This window comes from Amphiura filiformis, chromosome 2, assembly GCF_039555335.1.
Source record: "Amphiura filiformis chromosome 2, Afil_fr2py, whole genome shotgun sequence".
Taxonomy (NCBI): domain Eukaryota; kingdom Metazoa; phylum Echinodermata; class Ophiuroidea; order Amphilepidida; family Amphiuridae; genus Amphiura; species Amphiura filiformis.
In genome coordinates this window covers 57,313,949-57,341,932 of record NC_092629.1, presented here as the reverse complement: position 1 = coordinate 57,341,932, position 27,984 = coordinate 57,313,949, and the positions used below count along the sequence as shown (strand labels likewise).

The window sequence follows — 27,984 nt, the reverse complement described above, 5'->3', positions numbered from 1 at the left end:
GTAGTTCTCGTTGGTGATGCGTGAAAGGTCGTTTGTTTATTTTAATCAATGCATGAATGAAGTGTAACAAAACAATGACTGTGCAGATTTAGATGCACTGTACCACACTGTATCGAAGCTACAAACCTGAAAGGTAGGTGTGTCACTGACATGATAACTTGAATGATGATTGTCACAATAAAATTATGAAAATTAAGTAAGTTTTAAGCTTACCTCTCGAGCTCTCTCAGCATGATGATGAGGATGCCATGATCAGATCAGTGATGATCAGTAGGTATCCCAGGCAAACCTTAGTTAACACATTTGCTAGTCAGCCAAATTCGCCGAAAATGTCAATGCATATTTACATAGAAATTTAAAACAACTGGCCGAAGAAGGAAACCTACATAAATATGTTTTCTATACTTCACTTGACCCAAATATATAGGTATGCCAGGTGAATTCAAATTTGCCATCAAACTGCATCATTTTATATATCAAATTAAATCCCTTGAGTAAAGAAAGCCAACACTGAAAACCTTTTTTGTCATAGCACTTTCCGTAGCAAAGTTACATCTTGTCAAAAAGATTCTGCTGGCAAAATTCCCCAAAACAGCATTACGGGGGCGTTTCTAGATCTTAGTCTCATGACGATAGCACCTTTTTTAATGGAACTGCTATCAAAATCTCTCTGAAATTCCATGTGCGAGTCTCTCATCACCAAAAAAATCATATATTTGGGTCAAGTGAAGTATAGACAACATATTTAGGAAGGTTTCCTTCTTAAAAAGCTTCTTTTAAATTTCAATGTAAATTTGTATTGCCGGTTTAGGCCATTTTGACTGACTAGCAAATGTGTTAACTGAGGTTTCCCTGTCATACCTAAAATATATGATTTTTTATGGTGATAAGACAATCGCACATGGAATTTTAGAGGGATTTTGATAGCAGTTCCATTAAAAAAGCTGCTATCATAATGAGACTAAGATCTAGAAACACCCCCGAAATGCTGTTTTGGGGAATTTTACTAGCTGAATCTTTTGATGAAAGTCAATCTTTGACAAGATGTAACTTTGCTACGGAAAGTGCTATGAAAAAAAGGTTTTCAAATTTCAGTTTTGGCTTTGTTTACTCAAGGGCTTTAATTTGATATATAAAATGATGCAGTTTGATGGCAAATTTGAATTCACCTAGCATACCTAGATGATGCATCGATTATCTGAAGACCTTAAGTGGAATAATCATATCAACAAGATTACCGCTAAGTCTAGTAGGGTTCTCGGTTTCATCAAAAGGAACCTGAGATCTTGTCCAAGCAATTAACACAATCAAACTTGCACCATTGGCACTGTACAAATAATTAAGAGAACACACCAGGTACCACCACCATGATGTTCAATTGCACAGTTGGGAAACCACCAACCAACAGTACACACAGAGCTGCTCACATTACAACCCCATGCACTGAACTGACCAATCAGGTGCATGGATTTTCAAGAAAATTTGTTCTGGACTATGAAAATGCTCATGCATATTATGTTTGTCCATCAACATTTGACTGTCTCCACTTGTACTTTCTACACAAGTAGCTTGAATAAACCTTTAACTTCCGTAGAAAAACTTTGAAAATCTCTGAAAAACTTGTAATTTTTTACAAAAAGGCCTTGAAATTTGAGTAATGTTGGTTCCACTTACATCAGTTACATGTATTTCAATGGGATGTAATTTGAGCTGGTGATGTCATTGGGTTATAATGAGCTGTGGTTGATTCATTTGCATAAGTTGAATTTGTACAGAAGTTTGCTTGTGAATTTAAGATCAAAAGCTTTCCAGACACTGGTCCGTCCCCACTTAGAATATTGCTCAACAGTGTGGAATCCTCATACCAAAGAGTTGACTGATAAAATTGAAACCATCCAGAGAAGAGGAGCAAGATTCGTATTCAGTGATTACAGACGTACCAGCAGCGTTACCACCATGCTGAAGAAACTAGACTGGAAACCACTCCACCTGCGGAGGAAAGTAGCATGTGTATCTATGTTTCATAAAATTGTCAACAATCAGGTAGCCATCCGGCACAATTCGTGCAGCCGGTCCAAACGCTGCAAATCTTCACGCCTCAGCCATAATCAATCTTACAGTAGACTAACAGGAAGAACTGATCAATACATGAACTCATATTTCCCACTCACAACCAAGAGTTGGAACAACCTACCGCAACAACTAGTGGACATTAAACCATCTACACAATTCAAGACAGCCGTGGCTGAGCACATCTTCAGCCAGGAAGAAAGCACCCAACGAGAATAAGTAACCGAAAGCACCCCTCTACATCCTCTCGCCTGACCTCCGAAGGAGGTGTTGAGAGTACCTATCAGATTCAGATTCAGATTATGGCATGCTGATGCTCACAGTCACAATCATGACAATCATGACGATCTTAGATACTGTGTGAATAGCAAGGAACTATTATACATACATGTATAACTACTTCAGTCACTCAATCATTGCCAATTTTCATGTTACCCATGAAAATAATTCTTTGTGAATTTTATAATAAATTTTGATATGACTTGCCTGCCTCTTCAGAGCAAAGTTTGCTAATTTTAAAGAGATTAACCGGGGGGGGGGGGGGGCACTCAAAATAAATTTGGTGGGGGGGGGCAGTGTGGAAAACTGAGAATTGATTTTTGGACAAAATATGCAGGCTTGATTTGATGAACTGAAATTGTAACATTTTTGTGGGTCTGTGAACTAAAATTGGGCCAAAATATAGGCTTTGGAGTTAAAGGGGTATAAGGCTAATGAAGGTCGATTCCTTGTTTCCCGTTAAAAAAAATCACCTTCATGTGGTTGTAAACTACATCTGTAAACTACAAACAGTGATTTATCACATGTTTACATGGGTAGTTATTGGTTTACACCTGTAACAGATGCAATAATGAAATGGTTTGAAATAATGAAAAATGAAATGGTCACCTACACAGTCATGAAAAATTGTGTAACAGGAAACAAAGAATTGACTTTCATTGGCCTAATACCATGATTTTCATCAGTACCCCTCTTCTTTTTTTTGTTGCAAATTTATGAAGTACATAAATATGTTCATCACCACCTGAACTTATAAAATATTACATAAACCAATTTAGTATCTATATGGCCATGCGTTTTGAGTTGGGGGATTTTTGACGGACATTGCATATTTTTGGGAAATCGCACCATTTTTCGTTTAGAATTAATTATCGCAGTACATGTACATGCTACTATAGGGAAAGTATACATATTCTGAAAGGAAATTTCATGATGAATCCAAAAATGCAGTTATTTCTGATGTAGGGGTAGTACTAAGAAATATATATGAATTAAATAATGAAGAAGGAGGTGGCCTATATACTTCACCCTGGCAGGGCGTAAGACAATGCGAAACACAAATTAATATATGCGAGGATCGGAAATAAACGATGCAAGCCCGAGAAATTATAATTTAAATGACGTGATTGGGGCTCGAGCAAACTGGCATATGAAAATATTGAGAGAGAAAAATCAGGACTCAGCGGGATTGAACCCCGAACGCTGGATTACCGGTCCAGTGCTTTACCACTGTCCTACCTGAGTTCACAGTCGGTACTCGGGCAATCTCAACTTAAGTCCCCATGATAACTCTCTCATTCAATCCCCGCTGAGTCCTGATTTTTTCTCTCTCAATATTTTCATATGCCAGTTTGCTCGAGCCCCAATGACGTCATTTATATGAAGTTAAAAAGTGAAATTTTTTAAAATAATTTCCACAGATCAAGTTGTCCTATTTTCAACATGCCTTAAGTTACCCTACATCAAAACATACTTCATTTTTGCATTCCTCACATCAAATGCTTTCAGAAAACATATAGTTTTACTATGCTACCTGTTACGGTGTTCAAATTGCGCAAGGGTTAAAACGCGCCATTCAAAAACAGCAGAATTTGATGAAATTAACAAATCATGTTCTGTCTTGAAAAATTAACTTTTCTAAGTACAAGAATGCCATGTACATAAATTCAACAGTACAACAAGTTATTCACCTTCTATATTTTAAAATTTCTTGTCCATAATATGAAGTTTGAAGTTACATAAGTTGCATGTGATATCACAGTCATCAACAGGATTCAAAATAATAAGTTGCTTTGTAGTTAATTGCAGATCTACCGGTATGTTTGCAACTCAATCCCAACATACAGAACAGTTTCTTTTGGAATGACTGCCTCCTGGGAAAGTTTCTTGTACAAAATTACTTAATGATAGAATAAGGTACAGGTACCGGTACAAAGAATCGCAAAAACTGAGATAAAGTCAGTGCTAATTAATACATTTAATCAAATGATGAACATTGAAGTTGACTTTAAATACATGTAGTCCTTTGAAATTGTGTGAATACCAAGGGAGTTAGGGGGGTTGAGCCCCCCAAATGAGTTGGTTAGCTAACTCAACCCCCCAGAAGAAAATTTCACACACCCCAAAAACCAACTCCCTCCCCAAAGAAAATTTCACCCCCTCCCTAGTGTAAAATTGAAAATAATGGTCCTTTTAGCTGGTAAACACAAATTTTCACCTTTGGGCTTTTTTGGGCAATTTTGGGCTTAAATGTAGTGTACCATAGTGTACATTTTTTACACAATTATCACAGTAATACATGGTCAAAATGATGGCCACCAGGATTTTTTTTGTCTTTGCCCCTCGAAAAACTCGAAATAGCTGGACCCCCCCCCCCCATTGAATTTTTTTTTACCAAGACCATGTACATGTGTAGAGGTTATGTTTGTATCTTATATTTATTTAAATTTGACAATGTATATCAAATCAGAAATGCGCAATCCTGATAAGTTTTCGCAAAATTCACCGGAAAAGACCATATCCTGAGCCCGCATTTCTCGAGCAGGCATATTGTTAGCCGACTCCACCCTGGCTGATTAATTTAATTAAAACCCTAAGACTCAGATGATTACACATTCAGAATACCTAATAGTATTCTGGCTTGTCATACTATTAATTAGGCCATTTTACTTATTTTGGGCAAAAAAAAAAATCAGAATCAACATGTAAATAAGCTGGAGCAAACATTAACACAAAAGTGCATATTATGGGCCAGCATATTATGGGCCGACTCCACCCTGGCATTTTTTTCGTTAAGCTGCTATAACTTTTGAAGTATATGTAATCAAAAGTTAAGGTACCAATTTGAAGCACTCACTAAGAGCTTTAATTTGGTATATAATTTACCTATGTAGGTATCTACAGTAATTAAATAATTCAACATTTATGCAACAAATTCTGCGCAAATGTCCGGGCTTTAGCCTATGAAACCCCAACTCATAACGCATGGCCATATATTTTTTGTTTACTGTACATATCCTAGTAATTCAGATGTGTCTATTCAACATGTTCAAGTAGAGTACATGAATAGAATACATTAAATCCTTTGTTATACTATATTTAGAAAATTTATTCAGCGATGCATGCTAAATAACACTGTATAAATTAAATAAACTCTTCACAATAGAGGCATAGTCAATTTAATACTATGTGCCTTCTATAATGTGTTGTTAGGAAAAGAGATTTAAAAAGACTACAGGTCATCATAGGTCAGGTTACAGGTCACTTGGTTCAGGTCAAATTTAGGCAACCATTTTGAATACATGTGATAGTCTGTGATATCATAATGAGGCATCAATTTTGATATTCTGTCTTTTACTGGATATATATTGAAAAGGTCTGAGGTGGATATACTAAAATACCTTGGGATGTAAATGGTGAGTACAGTTTAGATTGCCTAGTTGAGATGGATTGGACAAATAAATATAAAATAGTTACCAAAATCACAAAAGTGAAGCTTACGGAAAACTACCTAATATGGTGTTATAGGTGACAAGAAATACATTTTTTTTGCAACATTGCTGTAGTGTGGTTGTGGTAACCTGTTACCTATGGCTTAATTAAGTTTCAGTGAAATAATGTTGCAAGTTAAAAATACAAAATATACCGTAGCTCAACATTGAAAAGAGAAACATTTTAACCAGTTTGTTTTTTGATAGGTGTGGAGCACCAAGTTCACAAAGTCATAAAAGAAATCAGGACCCACTTATTCCCATTTTACATATCAACATTATTTCCCTTATGTGTTAGCAACACATATCCAAAATTTTGACGAAATCCGTTGATAGTAAGCTTTCCAAAATGAAGTGTATTTAAAACATCAGTGATGTACCACCTTTGGGCTTCTACCTTTAAAAGCATGTAAGCTACATTGATACCGATGCCACCAATAGAACAAGAAGATTTGCCCCTTCATTTTGCATACCACTTTGTCCAATTTTTTTTCTCATTTCTTCACAAAATGCAAAAAAATGCAATGGGTGTAGTACCCCCAAAGTACCCTGGACAATTATGCATGGATTTTTAGCAACATATTGGCAAAAAATGTCCTTTCCAGTCATTTAAGCTCAATAATAATTACTAAAAATAAATTAGGTATAGACACATAGAACTGATAATAAACCTTAAATTCAGCTCTGTGATAGCCACAAATGATGTGTGCATGATTTGTATAATGGACACAGGTGTTACAACAATCGACCCTCAGTGCATACAAAAGACAGTACCGTAACTTTGCTTGTAACTTCACCTGCATATTATCTATACATGCATTCCTTTAGAGCTGTGCAACAATTATGAGTTTGGGGGGGTGTAAAGTTTCCAAATGGCCTGCCAAAAATCACTCCCCCCTTAGCCCGCCAAAAATCACTTGCCCTCCCCCCTTCTCGGCCTGCCAAATAATCTTTGCTCCCCCCTTTGCACATGCCAAATTTTTGCGAAAATGGTCTCAATATGTATTGCAATATTTAAGCATTTTTGTACTGTTTTCCTAAGCCTTGACATTTTATTAACAAGGCGCCCCATGAATGTGTGCCAAAAATTGCTTACCCCCAAAAAAAATTATCCCCCCCCCAATTTACCCTCCCCGGGACTCATAATTATTGCACAGCCCCTTACTCTGCAGTTTCACCTCTTCTTGAATTGGTAGATTTTTAGATACTGGTACTAAACTAAATATATTATCAATTTCATTTTCTCACAGATATTAAAACTTGATAATAACGCAGTAGAAGAAAGATCAACACTAACCCCAAAATGTCTCTACATAACGATGCAATAAAACTTCCACTGAGCGATGCGGACCTTCAACATCTGGTTGAATTCTCCAACATGAGGGCCTTAACCAGTGGCGCCATCGTTGCCCTGACAGATAGCCAAGATGAGGTCACATACGTGCCACATACTTTGTTTCCTTCTCCTGTTCCAAGAGATCTCTATCAGAAAGCGGTGTATGTGCAGGCAGGTTTCAATGAATTGATGTGGAAGGTTACTGAAGATGATGAATTCTTGACGTCGGCACTAAAAAGGTGAGCCGGCTTATTAATGCTCTATGTGGACGTGTACCATAGACATCAACATGTTTCACTATAGACCACAATGGCCTCATCCCAATGCCAGAGTTCAATAACCTCAACTAAACAATCATAGTGCAAAATTTGACCTCAAGTTCCAGAGTATGAGTTTTTGTACTCAAAATTTCAAAGGTCATGCAATGAATGTACTAAATGTACTGGGGTTAAAGAATTGGGGCATTGATAGATGAGTATGTTGTGGCTCCTAGTGTTTTGAGATATTTTCTTTCTTAAAATATGAAGAGTTATCTCAACAACCACTGAACTGCAAAGAACCCATGGAAAACCAGCGGGGTTTCTCTGTATAACCAAACAAAAATTCTTGAAGAACCTTAAGCTTAAAGAACATTTCAGGAACCATTCAGAAAGAACTCTTTAACAGAAAAAAGGTTCTTTAGCCAAGAAAATGGTTTTTGAAGAGTGTTGTCATATTATAGCTTGGATTGCTTGTATTAATTTGCAAAATGGGGACCTTTTTATTCGAATTGGCATTTTTTTTGTGTGTGGGGGGGGGTGCACACCTCTGGCTACATCTTTGGATGGTTTGGAAAATCACCTGAAATAAGCAAGGTATGTAAGTACTGAAATAGGGGAAAATGTTCGCAGAGCTTTAGTTTTCACGATTTTCACAGTCAAACAGGCAGCCACAAATATTTAACCCCGCAAAAATATTTGCTACCCATAATTTGAATATATTTGGAAATGCGAATTAAACACCCACTAAACTATCCAGGATTGATAAAATTGGGTTATTCCTTCATGTAATTTTACATGAAATTAGGGTTAGGGTTAAGTTTAGGGTTAGTTTAGGGTTGGGATTAGGGTTAGGGCTAGGATTAGGGTTATGATTAGGGTTAGGATTAGCTTACACAAAATAATTACATGAAGGATCGCCCTAAAATTGTGAAAAATTGACCCAGCAAAAATATCTCTCCGTAAATGCTTTTTTTTTTCAGTACCATTGAAGTTGATGAATTCACAGGCCGGATGTTTAAAATCTACAAGCAGGTTATGCAGGAAGGCTGCCACAAGGTTTGTAAAGATTTGCTTTCTTGCTCAAGACTGCTCCCAATTCCAGAGAAATATAGCAATAATTGTTTGGGCTTAAAAAAATATTATCAAGTTTTGCCAAATGAAACATACATAGCTCAATCCTAATCATTAATTTTAAATCCTAACTGGAGATAAAAGAAAAAATCACTATTTTACTAATTTCTTGAAAAAGAGCCAAAAACATGTATTTTTGGCATGTTTTCTGACAATTGAGGCACAAAAATCAAAGACTTGGGATAAGTCTGAGCACTCAAAATCTGTGAAATTGTGCTTTGTGTTACTTTAATTTAATAGTTGGTTATAAGATTGAAACATGTCTTTTTGGCCTTATTTCCAAAAATTGGCCAAATATTAAAATTTGACTTTTATTGCTAGTTTTTAAGGATTAGGATTTAGCTATATTTCATTTGGCAATACAAAATATTTTTTGAATCCCCAAATATTAATGCTGTATTTTTCTTAAATAGGGAGTAGGGTACTCAAATAACATTTTGACAAGGGTGTGCTGCTGAAACTCTGAAACCCTTACCTGTGTTTAGGATTTTTTTACCTAAAAAAAACGACGATTAGGCGTTTTTGACCAACTTATTGGGACCCATGTTTGATTTTTTTACCCACAAAATGGCTGATTTGACAATTATTGACCAAATTTTTTCAAATCGGGACCCACGAAAAAGGGACCCTTTAGTGGCACAACCCCTTATACCTCGCATCATGTAGGATGTGCTGTGATGCAAATTTGTTTGTTTTATTTTCAGCCCATATTTGGTGTTTCTACCCCAATTTTATGCTATTTTTGTCAGCTTTTTTTAGTACTTTTCCTCTTTTTTTTTGGTCTCCTGCCTCTCACAACCCTGTATGTACAATTGTACATGTATGCATGTGTTCATTGGAGGGGCTAGAGCAAAAGATTAGTGATCTTGTGCATGGCACCAGAGGAGTCTCTAAGGTTCCAATCCCATGGTTGCCATTATGCCAAGTAACTTCTTTTTAAAAAAAAGTACATATAAAGTAAAAGCCAAAAAGCAACCTTATAAACAAAATGCATTGTTCTTGTCAACCATTTTTACTTTATTTTATTTAGCATTTTATTTGTTTTGAATATAACAGCCTGTGACTCTAGCTCTTCTGCGATCTGATTATATGCTGCATTTCCAACCCAACAAACCCGCTGAATTACGGCAGGTGGAAATCAACACTATGGCAAGTAGTTTAGCAGGAATGAGTGTGAAGACAACACAACTACACAGGTGAGTTGAAATAATATGATCATCTATCTGGGCACAGTTTCTTTTACCCCAATACATTTACACATTTATTGAATGACCTTTGACAATGACAATTTGGGTACAAAAACTCATACTCTGCAACTTGAGGTCAAATTTTGCACTATGATTGTTTATTTCAGGTTATTGAACTATGCCATTAAGATGAGGTCATTGTGGTCCATAATGAATGTAACATGATTTTATTTCTAACGTAGTATCAAAATAAAATGTCCACTACAGGTAAATGAAGTAATTCTTGGCCAAGCTTGAAAGTACCGTTTTCGTTCCAATAACCACCCATGCCCCAATAAGCGCCCACCCAGCGACTTTGCAACAAACACAATATGAAATAATTAACCGCCCATCCAATGTTGTCAAAATACCTCCAGTAAGCTTACCTGTCGAGTGAATTTACATGCATCAAAAGTATCCAAAATATGCCCCAATTAAATTATGACGCTATTTCATAGTGGGCAGATGTATAGATATTAAAAATTCTTCACAATAACCACCTGCAAATGCCTTTAAAAGGCCAAGTTTGAGGATTTTCTAACTCAAAATCGTATTTTCCGGCGGCGGCCATCTTTACTTACAGTTATAGTGCGCCCTCAAAAACATTGTCAGTATCAAAGATGTTTTACTTTAATAATTATATAGACACGCTTTGTGAGGGCGCACTAACTGTGAGTAACTAAATACTTTCAGACGGTGATTGATGACTAAAAACAATGTAAAAATAAGCGCCCACCCAAAATGACTTTGTTAAGCGCCCTGGGCGCTTATTGGAATGAATACGGTACATGTTGTGTCCATGTAGCGTACTAAGTGTGCGCACAATGCAAGGCATGTGCATGCTATCTTCTGTACCGCCCTATGTCCGCATATGTTTATCGTGGAGCCACTAGCATTCCGAGTGTTTGAGCTGGGCCAAGATTTAACCTAATTCGTCGGCTGTATTCCATAGTGGCGTATAGTGATTTTTGGTCATTTTTTTGAAAATTGGCACATATGTCTTTAATGATGTTCTCTTTCATTTTTCTAAGTCTCATCAGTCATAATTAGCTAATTAATTAGTAATTAATTAATTAAATGTATATAGTTACAAAGTGACATTTTTTTCAGTATTCCATAGTGGCGTATCGACCATACGCCACTTTTTATACACATTTTATAATTATGAAATATCGGCAAAATGAAAAACATCGTATGTCATAGTGGCGTACACGCATCGGACCTATACGCCACTATGGAATACGATGTTTTTCATTTTTGCCGATATTTCATAATTATAAAATGTGTATAAAAAATGGCGTATGGTCGATACGCCACTATGGAATACTGAAAAAAAAGGTTAGGGTATTGCGTTTTGTTCGTTTTCCATAGTGACGTAGAGTTTTATTGTCAGTTTGCCAGCAAAAGTATGTATTTATTTCTTTTGAAAAATATATAACAATAAAATCTATTTAGTTTACTACAGAAATTTCACATCATTTACAAAATATAATGAATGTCTGATTTACACAACTCGATTTTAAATTGGCATTTCTTCAAACCCGATTTTCTCGAAAAGTTGTTTATTCAGGGCGCCTCACTATACGCCACTATGGAATACGGACGATTTAATTTACCTGTAAGAAGGAATATGCTATCCTATTAAGCCACAAAAAATATTGTTTGCTTGTCCTCGTTTGACCAAGCTTTTGAGATATTCGGACTGAATTTCTTTTTTTTTTGTTAATTTTGTTTTTACTATTTTCATCAAAAAGCTTAAATTAGTCCCTCAAAAAAAAAGTGCCAACATGAAGAAGTTCAAACAAAATTGTTTTCTGTGTCGCTAAATCATGAAGTTCATGTTCGCCACTATCAGATATACCCGTGTGATCAAACAAAATCAGTCTGAAGGCGGTCATAATCAATTTTTAGTTTCTTATTGGATTGTAACAAGCATTTGCAAAGCTATATTTTGCAGACAACCCCATTCAAATTGGACAACCAATTCAAAAGATATGAACAGTTAAAGAGTTTCCAAAACAATAGGAAACAAAAAAGGAAATATTTGCTTTGTTTGGCTATATTTTGAAATGTGTATCACTTGTTGGGAGTGAAATTATACAAAATAATGAACATGTACTGAGATGCTGTTGCGTCCAATAGTTGGACAATGTCAGACATCAGATTTTTGTGTGGTGGATAGGGGAAACAAATAAAACAGTGGAAAAAATGAATTTACTCAATCCTGCGGGAATAATGTGAAAAAATTGGGATTTTATAATGCACACGGGCCATTTGAGACAAATTATTAAATCAAGGTAGCCTTAGCACTCTGACTATACTATATAGATCATTGATTGATATTTGAATCCGGGGAAAGGCTTGAAAATGAGGGAGTTTTGTAAAATTCTTATATTTCAAGAACGGTATGGTCAATTGTCAAAATTCAAAAAGTTTGTGATAGCTGATTTATTCCACAACCGCACCAAGTAAGTTATTTTTAGTTGTGCCGTTAAAATGCCCAAACAATTATGTTTCCAACGATACAGTTCTTTCAGGGACACCCTGTATTATATTGAAACATCAGTTTGTGCTCCTGATCCAAGTGAGAATGCACGAATGTTGGCAAGATGGACACTTAAGAAGAAAAAAATTAAATAATAAAAAGAAAAACATGACTGAAATGAATGACCCATCTATAAAAAGAGGCTCTTTTATGGACATTATGGACAAGCAAAACAGCAATTTTGTTCTGTGGCCTTATTTATAGTGGTTCTCTTTTACTCCATTGATCCAGTAATGCAAGTTTGGGCCGGGGGATTTGTGGACTTTCACATTATTTCTAATCATTTTGACTCCAGTTTCGATATCATCTACTAAGAAGATTTTGATATTACTGGTCCACATATCGTTTATGTCATTTTAAAGGAGGATTTTTAAGATCCTAGCATCCTCTTTGTATGACATTTTTTAGTAGATATCCATGAAAAAAGATTATTCCCAAAATTTCAGTTGTTTCCGATTTTGCGTTTGCGAGTTATGCATGATTATGTGTGTTACACTGCTCCATAGGCCACTGTTATTTCGTTATGGTATACCAGAACGAAATTCAAATTTGCTGATATTTTTGCTAAATGAATTAATCTGCAAGAAATATTTGGTACATAAACATTATGTAGCCAGAGGTTCCAGTGGTATAAAAATCTCAGCTTTTTGAGAAAAGTGGGGGGATGCGGCTGTGGATCACAAAATGCCCTTTTAAGTAGATTTTGATGTTACTCTGGTCCAAATTCATGTGACACTTTTTAAGAACTAGCTATTACGATGTTACTCTGATCAGTCGGCATTTGTTGGAATTTCTGAGAAGATTTGAATGTTACTCAGGCCCATTATATGTGACACTTTTTTATGAAGATTTCCACAAATCTACAGACCGCAGTCAATTCTTACATGCTTGTACTCAAATTTCAGGATTTTGATGTTACTCCGTTTAGTCCACATTTTTTACACTTTTTAAGATTTTGATTTCACTGTGATCCACATTTTGTGACTCTACTTAGAGGGATTTCACATTATTTTTATCCATTTTTATTCCATGCAATTTGGGTATCACTTTAGGGAATCAAGCTTTCTTACAGAGCCGCTAATTGGTTAATTACATGGTATAATCATCTGAGTAACCAATCGAAATAGAGCTTTTAGATCTCTGAGCAATTTTAAGCTTAATCCTGTCAACCTTACTGACTATTATAACCATATCTCTGACGACTGGTTCAATACAATAATATAGCCCTCTTTGTAACCAATCACTGATAAATAGTTTATAATAAAAATTCCTTTAAAAAAGGAAAGGGGCGCCCAATGCGAGCTATGATGTGATGTGCTGAAATCCGGGGGGGGGGGGGGAGAGGGCAAGGACCCCCCCTCCTTTTCACCATTGCTGTCACCAAAAGACCCCATTACCAGCAGATGCTCTGTCACCCAAAGACCCTATATTTTTTCCTTTAGACCTAGACCCTAATATTTCCATCTGAACAGCAACGAGTCGTCTACTGATTTTTGCGGTTTCTTTTGCCTCTCACTCAAAGACCCCATTAAAGTATTCTCATCCAATGAGAGCCTAATTTAGATCCAAACGGTCCCTCTCTCACCCAATGATCCCATATTTTGTACACATGTACAAAACTCATGCTCTCAGGCTTGCAATGACGTACCCCATATTTTGTTATATTTTGCTCTCACCGGATGCCTCTTACTGGCCAGCCCTACACCTAGATCCATTTCATATTGAAGTGTCACCCCCGGGGCTGAAATGTAACCGCTTGGATACAATTTTTTCTTTAAAACAATAATATGTAACATTTATAAGCAAAGAAAGATTAGGAAAAGTAAAGCATATTTATTGCAGTGAGAGAGGTGTAAAATCATACTGCATGGGATGGAAAAGGGTTGGTTTCAAATAAAAAGGAATAAAGATCTTACCATTTCGGTTACTATTGTTAGGAAATCATGTTGTGGAGGGTTGTTGGAGCAGAATTATTTTATTTAGAATATATATAGGTTTGCTTCTTTTGGATTGTTTTCCATATCATGATATCTGTCGGTTGTAATATCTGACAATATTGCATGCCTAGTTATCAGTGTTGTAGGTCTCAATATTGCATGCCTAGTTATCAGTGTTGTAGGTCTCGGTCTCGAGACCATCTCAAGACCTGGTTTTGCAGTGTCTCGGTCTCGGATGTCAAGGTCTTGGTCTCGGAACTCAAAAGTCTCGGTCTTGGACCTCAAAAGTCTCGGTCTCTAACGTTTTTTTGGTCGAGACCTGTCGAGACATGAAGAAAAAGATATGATTTTCTATTGTTGTTCATTATTTTTATTCCTTACCCTAAATTTCAATGAATGTTGAAGAAATTGTTAAGAATAAAGATCCAGAAATCATTTTATAAAGTTGTAAAAAGTTATAAATGAATCATAAGTGAGCATGTTCGTATGCGAGCTTCCAATTTCAGTTCATGATTAAACATAGGTGGGCCGATGGCGGAAGCGAGGATCCCACTAAACTTTTACAAGGGGAATATTCTCCACAAAAGCATAATAGATGAACAAATAGTTGCCCTGTGCAGTGTGCATCTTCTTTTCAGCACGAAAAACACTGTGTTTTGGGCCCAAATATGGTAAAATTGCTCAATTGCTTCACACACTTGCCCTTTACACAATAGCCTAATTTTGCCTCCGCTGTAGGCAACATTTATGAAATTTTCTCAAAATTTGGAGGAAAAATTGTAAAAATTAAGACAAATAGTGTTAAACTGAGGGTCCAAATTTCTTGAAAGTTAGTACAATGATGGGTTCTCTTTCAAATTCTCAGCGGCACACCAGTATCCCTATTACCCAAACCAAATTTGAGTATCCCCCGGGATTAAACCAAGGTCTCGGTCTCGGTCTTGGTCTCGGAACTTAGAGGTCTCGGTCTCGGAAGGGGTGGTCTTGGTCTCGGAAGGTTTGGTCTCGGTCTCGATCTCGGACGGGCAGGTCTTGGTCTCGGTCTCGGACATAGAGGTCTTGACTACAACACTGCTAGTTATTGATTTAACGGAAAGTCGCTGCGGATATTTTAAGAGCATTTGAACCTGTTTAACATACTTAAGCGACACAAAAGTCACGGTGTATTGGGTGTTTTTATTAACCAAATAATTTTGTATTTCAAACAAAGATGACAAGCCAGGATTTTAAGGATTTTTGTAAAGGTAAATGTTTTAAATAACACTTACATTGTACAACAAATGTCAGTTGCAACTACCGCACTAGATTTTCCAGGGATAAGACACCATCTTTTTTTTTTTAAATAAGAAACCATATATCGATGAAGTTCCTGGTTCCTTGATCGACAAAGCAGCTTTTTGGATCAATGTCGCATCAAATCAAATCATGTCGCCCTTCACGATAGGCCTACTTCAAAAGCGTTTTTAAAAGACATAAAGGCATTTATCAAGCGTTCATTCCCGCTGTAACTACGTTACTTGCATTCAATGCATATTAGTAAACAGTAATTAAATCAAAATCAAAACCAAGTAAGTTGTGTTTTTATTTCAAAGCTGGGCATACTTTTAAGCAAAATAGTTGCAAAGTAAATCCAGCAAGACCGAAATTAGAAGCTTTTTACAAAGTCATGACAAACATAAGGTGCCCGCCGTAGCGGGTGCCCCAAAAAGTGCCGGCAGGATCTATTACTAGAAAAATATTGTGCATGTCTGATATTTTAAATTATTAATATTACTTGATAATTTCAGGGAAGTACTGCAAGAACATGGCATTCCTAATGGTAGTCAACAGCTACCAGACAATTCCTGTATAGATGGACTGTGTAAAGGATTTGTGAAGGCATGGGAGCTCTATGGACAACAAAAGTAGGTGTCATTTATGTCGAGTCAAAATACATTTCATTGATTTGTCAGTTCAAATTGATTTTACTTTTTGGTCCCCATACATGGCACACCGACATCGCCTGGCTAATAATTACTTGTCTTGGTACAGCAGAGATACTAAAATAAATACCCGGGACCGATACATTTATTTTAGTATTTTTTAACCCCTATGGCACCTTTACAACATTATTAAAAATCTTTTTCAACTTCAAGGTGTAGAAGGGAACCCTAATGTCATAAAAAAGAGATAATTAGAAATATAATTGGTTTTGTTTGGAAGCAGTGGTTTAAAAACTCTGAAAAGTGCCCAAAGTTACCCCATTTTACGGTATGCCGTGAGCAAGAAGTGGATTTTTCTGTTGGTGCATTTTATGCACTGTAGCAAAGGAACTGTTAACATATTATTATAAGTATCTTGGTGTAGATTATTCATCCAGTAGTTCAAAACATTATTTTGTAAATTAAATCAAATACTGGAACTAAAATTTGCAACTCACTTTGCTACGTTGCGTCCGAAAGCATCGGATTTCGTCAGGCATCTGATCAGATGTCTGATGTCACAACATCTGACATCATCACAACATCTTCAATCAGATGCCTGACGAAGTCCGATGCTTTCGGACGCAACGTAGCAAAGTGAGTTGCAAATTTTAGTTCCAGTATTTGATTTAATTTACAAAATAATATTATTATAAGCTTGCCAATCTTTATTTATTTGAAAGAAAATGTGTTCAAACGCATTTATTTGTAAGAAAATGTGTCAAAAAACATTCAGTTACCTTTTCATATTTGAAATTTTGACTCTTTGTGTTTTTATTCCAGTGCTGCAATATTATTTGTTGTCCAAGATGGAGAGAAAAATATCTTTGACAACATATATCATGTTTATAAAATCAAGGAGTTAAATTGTGCAATAAAGGTTATAATGAGAAGTATGCTGTACCTGGGGAAGAATGCACAGCTCACAGATGACAGAAAGCTGATTGTGTAAGTTGAATCACATACCATATTACTTAATCATGGAGTGAAATCATACAAACAATTAAATTTATCATAAGAAGTCTGCTGTAGGTCTTGCAGGGGAAGAATGCGCAGCTCACAGATGACAGAAAGCTGATTGTGTAAGTTGAATCACATACCATATTACTTAATCATGGAGTGAAATCATACAAACAATTAAAGTTATCACAAGAAGTCTGCTGTAGGTCTTGCAGGGGAAGAATGCGCAGCTCACAGATGACAGAAAGCTGATTGTGTAAGTTGAATCACATACCATATTACTTAATCATGGAGTGAAATCATACAAACAATTAAATTTATCATAAGAAGTCTGCTGTAGGTCTTGCAGGGGAAGAATGCGCAGGTCACAGACGACAGAAAGCTGATTGTGTAAGTTGAATCACATACCATATTACTTAATCAAGGAGTGAAATCATACAAACAATTAAAGTTATCACAAGAAGTCTGCTGTAGGCCTACCAGGGGAAGAATGTGTAGCTCTCAGATGACAGAAAGCTGATTTGGTAAGTTGAATCACATACTATATGAAATCAAGGAGTTTGGGTTAACTAAAAGAAGTGGAAGGAAAAAAGGCAACCGAGCACCAAAATTCCCTGTTGCACCTTCTGTGTGGACTGTTTCACACAAAGTAGGCCTAGCAAATTGCCCCAAGTAAGTTCCCTACCGTAAAAACTCGATAGTTAGCATTATGTGCTTACTATCGAGCACTTTTAAAACATGCAAACATAAAGAGCCCCATCCACAAAAATGTAAAGGGTTTGGAGCAAATCATTGATACGAACCAGTAAACCTGCAAATGTGTGTCTCAACCCCATTAGCTCAGTTGGTAAAGTGCCGGACTTTGGTACAATTTCATGTTTTCAAAAGCACTCGATAGTAAACACATATGCTAACTATCAAGTTTTTATGGTATTTTTGAAGCAGGAAGCCTCTACGTTCCCTCTAAAATACTGATTATATGTAGGGCTACACACCACCGATAATAGCGGGCCAAATGGAAAAGTTTTTATTTTTCTGGGATATGCGATGGCAGGGTAATGATGGCTTCATATATGTTTTTCTTGGTTACTTGGCAAGTTGGTGATTGTATAAAGTCAAATTAAGGTTAGAGATTACATTTTGATGTGGCATTTCATATTCCAACTTTGTTGTAAAATTCCTAAAGAAATTAAAACTAGGGAAAGCAGAAATCCTCAATTGATTGCATCCGATTATCACTTGTTTTCAGTCACTTGATAAACTGTAGTAACAAATTTACGTTTTAAAAAGCAGTTGTGTAATCTGCATCCATTGATTTGTTGTGTTGATTTTCTAGGGATGGAATGGAAGTTGCAATTGTCTACTACCGAATGGGATATGTACCCTCACACTTCACATCAGAAACGGTATGTTATCATTGATTCTCTCAGATTTTGACCTACACTCATGCTCCTGTACCATAATGCGGCTGTAAGTTGGAGTCCCTTCCCCCGGGACCCGGGAATAGCGGAGACTTAAGGCGGGGGACGTAACTGTTACAAACATGAAAATATCAAATTTTAATAATTTGTCATAAAATTTGTATTATATTTTAAAAATGAAAATTATTTGATATCAGAAAGACATTCAGAATGCAATTTGATATGTCTGATGTGCTCTCATGTCCCACAAAAAATACTGTCGAAACACTCATTCCAGATCCCTTAATTCTTAACTAATGTCTTCAGCAATTTCATCTTCATGGCCACAACAATCATGCAAAGATTTCAAGTAAAACTACTAACAAATAAAGTCCAAACTCTATGCATTAACGAACTGCGAAAGACGAGTGATCTGCTAGTATGGAGTAAAAAAACAATAAAATACATAAGAAAATAGACATCAAAAAACTTCATAACTTTATAACCAAGTATGCTAAATCTTTGGTGTTTCCAGTAAATGATAGCCTATTGTATGTATAATGTAATAATTAATTACAGTAACTCACTTTTCAAAAATACCTCCTTTGGCCCCCCATGGACCAGATCGTGTCACATTTGAAGGTGGAAAATTAACCATAAGGCATGCTGTTCAGAAACTTGATCATCACAACACTAAAAAAACAAACTGTGCCTTTTAATTCTGTCATTGATTATATACAATCCTATTCCTTTTAATTTTCTGTTCCTTTAAAACATCATTTTAAGAGCAATTTGCTTTCTAAACTGGTTTACCAGTAATTATTCTTTGACTCCTTTTCACATCTTATTTTTTTGTAATGTCTTGTCTTGTCCTGTTTGTATTTGTATTTTCGTTTGTACTGTTTGCCGGCAACCGGCACCCACGAGCTTGCTCCCCGCGTGTTGCCCCACAACTTTATTTTAGGTTTATTATTGATGCCCCTCTTAATCTTGTCTCAGACCCACTCTTGTCATGTCTCTTGCCTTTTAATAGGTTGTTTGTTCTTACATGATCGCATTTGACTGTCATCAGAGGGCCTGTGATCAGATTCACTACTTTGCTTTGTATGTAATTGGTTTGAAAATTATGGCATTTGTCATTTATACTATGTATTTTTGAAGTTGTGAAATAAATGTTTCTTGAATTGAATTGAATTGAATTGTTCATCCAGGAGTGGAAGTTCAAGATTATGGCTGAGCAATCACTAGCAGCAGTATGTCCGTCAATAAGCTGGCATCTAGCCGGTACCAAGAAAATACAGCAAGAATTATCACGGCCAGGAGCAGTGGAGAGGTACCTCAAAGACCCGGAAATGATTGCCAATGTGAGGTCAACTTTTGCAGGACAGTATTCATTAGATTTAGTAAGTGTTTGTTGTATTTGGTTCACCTGGATTGTCAATTGAATCTTTTTGATGGAAATTCATACTATCAAATCCATTATTGGTGACATATTTGTTACAGTTTCATGCTGCTATATGTAGTACTTCATCAGACTGGCAACCTTGCTTCTTCTTCTTCCCTAAAGTTTGCTGCTGTTTACGGCACTAGAACCTGGTCAAAAATATTTGTATATTCATGGTGTTTGCAAAAATAAATAAATCGGCTATTACAAACCACATTGCGCAAAACAGCCATGTCATCGGCTGGGAGGGCGCTAATATCATACAGTTTGGATCAGATGGCAGGAGAAACACCATGTGGCATGAATAGAGATGAGGTGAACTATTTCTTACTGAATATTTTCAACCAGCGACTAGCACTGCCAACAGTAGCAACTTCAGGAAAGAAGATGAAACAGTTTGATGAAGTGATGCATAGCAGCATGAATCTGTAACAAGATATGTCACCAAAAACAAATTCCTGTCAAACAGAAAGTGTTTGTGGTTTACGATTTGAAAGGAGCAAAATGTGATATCATCTTTACTGCCCAATAGAGCCATATGCACCAAAATTGTTTTTTGGATCATGACCAGGGGGCCACTCATACAAAAAGTCATGTTCAAAACGATAAAAAAGAATGTTATGATCAATGGTATCAAAGGCAGCAGATAAGTCAAGCATGATCAAGAAGGCTGCATGGTTATTGTCAAGTGCCCGATCAATGTCATTTTTTACCTGCAATAATGCGGTCTCAGTACTGTGTTTGTTTTTGTATGCTGACTGGAGAGTTTCATCAAGATTATTCTCTTCCAAATGCTTGCTAACCTGCTTAATCACAGCCTTCTCGATAACCTTGCCAATGAAATTGATACGTACTGGAAACAGGCTAATTTTGGAGGTCGTTCCAGTCAAGGGTGACTTTCTTGATGATGGGAGTCATCATAGCTTGTTTGAGATTATGTGGAAAAATACCAGTAGTCAGAGAATTGTTTACAATACAAGTTATATGAGGAATAACAATATCAATATACTCTCTTACCATCCAAGTTGTCATATAATCAAGGGAGCAAGATTTGTTTGCACAACTCATGATTATATCACAAACCTCGGTTTCATCAAGTTCTTTAAATGAGACAAGATCATTTGCAACAACAATGTTATTTCTAGTTACAATTGACTAAAAAATATCTCTAAAACAATATCTATAATAGGACAATGTTTTTTTTTCTTCAAATGTGATCATGCATCCTTGCTAAGGGTTGGATTTTAATCCACTTGTAACTTTGTCCTGGTTAAGGGTATGGTTAGCAAACCATTATCCTTGTTAACGGTCATTTTGAAGACACAATGGTTGTCCTCGTTAAGGATGCTTTTCTGAAGTGCATTTACACACATGCTTACAACTTCTAGGGTGTTGTGATATTAATTGTAATTGGCTATGGACAAATGAACCGTAAGAGTGTTCAGTCCTTTGGTGGGGTGCTTTGCTTTCAGTTCAGTGAACAGAATACTACATAGAAATAATATCATGGTCTATGTATAGAAACAAAAATAAGCAATAGTTCCAATGATGGATTGTTTTGTTTTGTTCATATTTGCAGACAGAAGAAGGAGATAAAACTGCTGCTATGGGAATTGCAAACCCACAAAGCTATGTCATGAAACCACAAAGGGAGGGAGGAGGTAAGTTGGAATAGCTAATGAAAAACATTGTTTTAATCCAAGTGAAACTTTTATTTTCTTGTTTAATGATGACACCATAGGCAACCCCTGGCACGCGTGTTACACTTGGCACACAGTGACACATTCCTGGGGACACATTGAGTGATATGATCCCGGTGGGTTCAGTTTGTATTTAAAGGTAGGACGTATGACCGTTCCAGGATTTGAAAATGACCCCTATTTCACGGGGAATCAAGGACATTTGCAGCAATTTTACCCCCTATTTAGCACGAAATCAAGGAAAACTTGCCCCCTAATACCTCCCCTATTTTTATCATTTTGAGGACGCATTTTCATTTCACCCCCTTATTACGAGGAATCAAGGACATTTTTCCGAAATAAATACCTGTATTTTTACCATTTCAAGGACGCTTTTGAATTTTCCCCCTATTTCACAGGGAAATGAGGACAATAACGAAAACTGTAGCGGTAAAACGCGGACGAAAGTCCTAGAAATACACCCTATTTTCCATTTCAAGGACAATTTTGCTCCAAAACACCCCTAATTTGGACAATCGCAAACAATTTTGTCCTCAAAAATTCCGCGGACATTTCTTGAAAAGTACCCCTAATTGGAACCATCATGCGTTCACATTGTCAGTGAAGACTGAACCCACCGGGGATATGATGGCTGCCTCTAGCTGGAAACGAACAAAGTAACACCTAAGCAGATCTCAAGTGAAAATGAGCTTTGGTCATTACCAAATTTACCAAACCCTTGCTTTTACCCTAGAGTACATGGTGCAATGGGTATTCAGAATGCCTTCGATTGGACTCTTCCAGTTGAAATCCATACCCTGTGGGTGTCCTTAATCTTCCATGAATTCTAAATGATATTACCTGAATGAGTGACTCCATTTGAAATCTACACCCCCTGTGAAATTAAGGTCATGTCTTCCATAGAGGGTGTATGGATTTCAACTGAAATAGTTCTTTTGTAGGCCTATGTGTTGCAGATCCTTAGTGTTGCTTGAGTTTCTCATTTCACTGTGCTCCATCACACTTTGTTTTCAAAATTATTTTTAATACCCACGGGCTAATATTAATGAAAGATTTGCTAGTGACATATAGATAAGTTTTTTTTTTTGGTTTTGGAGTGTCCCTGGACCTGGAGCCAAATGCTTGGATCATTCATAGTTGACATTAAAAAATGGCTCAAAGTTACAAGGTTTAAACAGTTAATGATTTGCGGTCTGTTAAATGTATGACATGTAAACGTTGACATCCCTAGAACATGTACATCAATTAGTTAATCTCTTGATTGTTTTGCATTTCTAGGTAACAATATTTATGGAGATGATGTGCGGGCCAAATTAGAGGAATTAGCTGGTCAGCAGGAGCGGTCAGGGTACATCTTGATGGAACGCATCATGCCTACAGTGGTCAAGAACTATGAGCTTCGAAGAGGATTGCTAGTTGATATGCAGGATATGGTCAGCGAGTTGGGCATATTTGGTGTTCTAGTATGGTAAGAAATTGAGATTTCCAATTAGGAAGATAATAAAAGTATAGAGGGTATGCAATACGACATCACTCATGACAGAGTCATCCTCATTTAAATAAAATTCTGTCCTCCATAAAGTACCACAGGAAAATTTGCATGATAATACAATATAACGTATGATAGGTATGAATGGTTGTGGAATCGATCTAGAGACCTGTCCCTCTGTCATTTTAAGTTATCTTAGAATTGCCCTCCAGCATGGCTGCCATTTCAATTGTTATACTGTTCCGGTTGGTTTATTGCATACACTCTTTTTTTTTTTGCACCATTGTGGCAGAATCGTGCTCTTCATATTCTATACATATATATTTATGATAAATATGTAACAAAAACAAATGCCACTGGGAATTATAAATCCATACTCTATAGTCAGAGATGCAACTTTTCTGCAAGTGCCTTCAATATTTTGGCTACATTTTTCTCCAAATACACACAAATTACCTTCAAATCAAATTACCTTCAAGAATTTATTGTTTAGAAATGTTTTGAATTTTTGCCAAAAAGAGCACTGAACAAATCCCCATTTTTTAGTTCCGGAGACTCCATTTTATGTCCCTAAACTCCGGTTTGGAGCCCACATTTTTTTAATCTGGGCAACCTACTAAAAATATTTGAGTACCCCATTGGGTTTTTGATTGATTGATTGATTGATTGGTTTGTTGATTGATTGATCGATAATTGATTGCTTGATTGATTGTCAATTGTGACTCATTTGGCATGGTTGTATCAGAATATGTCAAATTTTATAATCAAAGTTTTTTTGTTTTTGTTTTTTGTTTTTGTTTTTTCATACAGCAAGGAGGACCAAGTAGCAATCAATAAAGCCTCAGATCATCTGTTACGAACCAAGAATATCATGAAGAATGAGGGAGGAATCGGAGCTGGAGCATCGGCAATGGATAGTCCCTACCTTGTATGACCATAGAAATAGATGGGGAGAATACGGACTCTCTATGCTGCCCTGTACCATCAATAATGAAGAATGAGGGTGGCCCTACCTCATATGACCATAGAAATAGATAGGGAGAATACAGACTCTCTATGCTGTCCTGTACCGTCAGCCATGAAGAAAAATGGGTTATTCAGGTTTTACTTTTTCAAAAACATGCAGAAATACACAAAAATAATCTGTATTAAATTTAATAATATAATAAAATGAGCTCTCTTTACACAATCAGTGTGTTTAGGTCTGTGAGTGTCGGGCAGAAGCAGCATTAGCTCTGATAAACATTCCCGACAAAACAAGAATACCCTCAAATTTTCCTCCATGTCTGAACACAGATAGCAGAGAGTCTGAATTCCTCTTGATTCATCTCTGTGTATACATCGTATATGACACACAATAAATGATTTAATTTATAAGGGAAATAACCTTCCTGTTATGCTATCAATTGAGGTCACATATGCGACTGATGCGAGATTGTTTGTGTCATCCAGTCGTGAAGAAATTCTGATATAATTGCAGGAATTTGAGGACAGTTGTCTGTCCGAGTGGTCACATGAAGCATTCTGATAACTAAAATCTATGCAGTACTACATGATCAAAAGACTATCCTCCAAGGTGAAGGACAGTGTGTGTGTGACCATACTTCATATTTGGCACAGCGAACAGTATTTCATTTTGGACATAGCAAGCCTTATTTATTTTCGACAGGGCATATCTTCAACATAGTAGGTGGCTCCTGATGCCAGAGAACAATAAAAGAGATATGCCGAAGAACAATAAAACATTAAGAAACCGTCCCATAATGCATTATGGGACGGTTTTGGCAAATTTTGGTACAGTTGAACTCTGACCTATCTGGGTTTTTTATGTGCCTACAAAAAATTATTTTAAATTGTCTTACTGTAATAAAAAATATTCAAAAAAAATATTATCATCTCACAAATTAATTATATTATATTTTAATGATACCATTATTACAATAATAAATATATAAAGAATAATAAAAGCAATTTTCCCAATAGGTCAGAGTTCAGCTGTCCCACAATGCATTGCCAATTGAATGCCGAATTGGCTTTTGTTATTTATCAGGCATGATTTGATTTATTGCATATTGTGTATGTTAACTTGAATGTAAAATGGTTGGAACCAGTGGGCAATTATATAGACCAAAGTGCCTACTCCTGATTTCAAAATCAAATCAAAACACATTCTATAGCCACTTTGTTATCTGTGACACAATCTGATCCACTCAATGGTGGTATCAGTCAGAACTGTTGCAGTAAAAACCCAAAATTACAAAAATGTTCACTTTTTGTGTCAATTTTGCCCCCCCCCCGAAATTCACAATATTGCTGGAAATTTTGGAAAATGAGTTATTACAATTCCTTGCTCAATTTACTGAGTTTACTGCTGTTAGTATCTGTAAGTCCCTGGCATACTTGATTGCAAAGTTTTGTATATGTCCCATTTTCGTAGGCTAAAGAAAATGTTGTGTCTCAAAGCTGCCATGCACGTTCGTTTTTCTTAGTGCATCTATGTCAGCTGAAACGGCAATTTAATTTTTTTCTTTTTAGTTTTTTGCCATAAAATCATGAAATTCTGAGACAAATTTGGAAGAAAAGTTACTTGATGCGATACTTGCAGTTTAGGTATAAAAAATGATATTTTGTAATTCAGTTGTGTAAATCAACCACAATTTTATGTTGTGTACTTTTGCCTTAATCTCCCATGCAGAGAGTGCAGATTTCCATAGGGGGTGTATGGATTTCAATTTGAATAGCCCAGTGGATTTGAGACTTGTGATGGGTTTAAGTCTATAATGCTATAAATATTTAATTTAACTGTAAAAAAAATATATAGGGCCTATATTTATAAATAAAAGTGAAGGATGAGTCATTAATATTGACATTCTATCAATGAAACAAAAGTACTTGCATTAGAAGGCTGACCCCTCCATCCATGAAACGCAGGCTCAACTTTTGACCGATATTTTGATTAGTTTTTCTACAACCATAATCAGGCTTGTTGACCCTCTCCACCCCAACTATTTTGTTTGTAGGGCATCATCAAACTTTGGTTTGTTCCCAAAAGAAATTAACATTTTTCCTGGAAAGTGCATCTTACTGATTAAGATGAAATAATTAATAAAATAAATTAAAATATTTGATGAAACCAGGGACTACATCATGATCGTGTGTATTAGCTTCCTTGCAGATTCAGTCATTTGACAAATATCATCAAATTTGTATCACAAAACTATGGGACGCTGTTATATATGTAATCATGCGTAACTCGTGAATTTAATGTCCGAATCATCTGAAATTTTGGAAATGATCTTTTTGCATGGATGATGCTAAAATCATGAAATACCCCTTTAAACTACAGGTTTCAATGGAATATCGCAACTTTGTTGTGATTTGGGTGACATCCTGACCCTGTGTCTACTCCTACAGTGTGGTAAAATATTTGGGCAACGCTGATTGATAAAAGTATGCAACAATGACATCAACTTCATTTTTATTTTTAGTTTAATGACTTTCTTCCACTTACACAAATTTATAAAAATTATAAAAGTTAAGATATAATTATTATAATTATTATAATTATATTGATAATAACATTAATATAAAATACAATTAAAAGGCACCATATAAGCCACATAATATTATAAGCAACTATTGCAGCACTACCTCACCAAGAATTAAAGGCCATTATTTATAATAAACTTCAATCCATCCTGTATGGCTCAAATAAATGGGCTATTCCAGTTGTTATCCATACACCCCCTGTGGAAGACATGACCTTAATCTCCCACACAGGGGTGTAAATTGGAAATGGATTCACCCATTCAGGTAACTGTTTGAAATTCACACTCCCTGTGTGAAAGATTAAGACCATGTCTTCTATAGGTGGGTGCATGGATTTTAACTCAACTGTAACCCAATGTTTGTCTAAAGGGGTAAATTGCATGTGTGTAATGCAATAAATCGCCATAAGAATGCAGTCCAACCTCTCTGGCCTTATTTGGACATACGAGGGGGTATCAAAAGTTTTAGAAATCGCCCAGAAGTGAAAGAGCTATATCAATGAAATTTTGTCCGTGCAATCACTGGTCCTTATGTACACTATGGTGCAAAAATGGTCTCATAAGTATGTTTACTTTTTTTACAGGAGCTAGATGTCACTACCTGCCTATGTAACCGCATAACCAGCAAAATGGAGAAAATTGAGGCATGCAGCATGATTAAGTTCCATTTAAGGGTTACAGTGCCCAGAAAATCTGTGATGAAATAAAATTCCTTTTCCAAAAGCGACAGTGACATATCACAATCACCACCGAAGATAACTTTCATTTCATCATCGATTTTCTAGGCACTGCAACCCTTCAAAAGCAGGATCTTAATAATGCTGCTTGCCTCAATTTTCTCAATCTTGCAGTTTATGCGCAGTAACTGGGGCAGCGGGTTATTGGCATCTAGTGCCACCTGTAAAAAGAGTAAACATACCTATGAGACCATTTTTGGACCATAATGTACATAAGGACCAGTGATTGCACTGACAAAATTTCATTGATAAAGCTCTTTCACTTCTGGGCGATTTCTAAAACTTTTTGATACCCCCTCGTATTGTGTACATATCTATCTGTTATCTGATATTAAATCTCCCCAGAAAAACATTTTTTATATTTTATATTTATACACCATTATTTCATGCTCCAAACCATTTAGAAGGACATATTTATGTTGCATACAGCATTAAAATACCATCCTTTGATATTATTTCCCAATTATACG

At 36.1% G+C, this 27,984-nt stretch overlaps 1 protein-coding gene across 1 annotated transcript; it reads left to right on the top strand.

Annotated features, from left to right (window-relative positions):
• Nucleotides 1-27,454, top strand: LOC140146435 (glutathione synthetase-like). Its single transcript, XM_072168283.1, has 11 exons — nucleotides 1-133; nucleotides 7,091-7,415; nucleotides 8,417-8,492; nucleotides 9,624-9,763; nucleotides 16,063-16,179; nucleotides 17,020-17,184; nucleotides 18,533-18,602; nucleotides 19,808-19,999; nucleotides 21,620-21,701; nucleotides 23,019-23,208; nucleotides 24,040-27,454. Exons 2-11 carry the CDS (start codon nucleotides 7,144-7,146, stop codon nucleotides 24,161-24,163), a joined length of 1,428 nt encoding a protein of 475 aa, XP_072024384.1. The 5' UTR covers nucleotides 1-133; nucleotides 7,091-7,143; the 3' UTR covers nucleotides 24,164-27,454.
• Nucleotides 27,455-27,984: the final 530 nt, after the last annotated feature.

What these genes read in the sequence shown, in the direction of transcription:
- LOC140146435 (XM_072168283.1), top strand. Translation starts at nt 7,144, where the DNA reads ATGTCTCTACATAACGATGCAATAAAACTTCCACTGAGCGATGCGGAC. An exon ending in GATGACAGAAAGCTGATTGT is followed by an intron (nt 17,185 to 18,532) that starts GTAAGTTGAATC and finishes TTGATTTTCTAG; the next exon opens with GGATGGAATGGAAGTTGCAA. An exon ending in ATATTTGGTGTTCTAGTATG is followed by an intron (nt 23,209 to 24,039) that starts GTAAGAAATTGA and finishes TTTTTCATACAG; the next exon opens with CAAGGAGGACCAAGTAGCAA.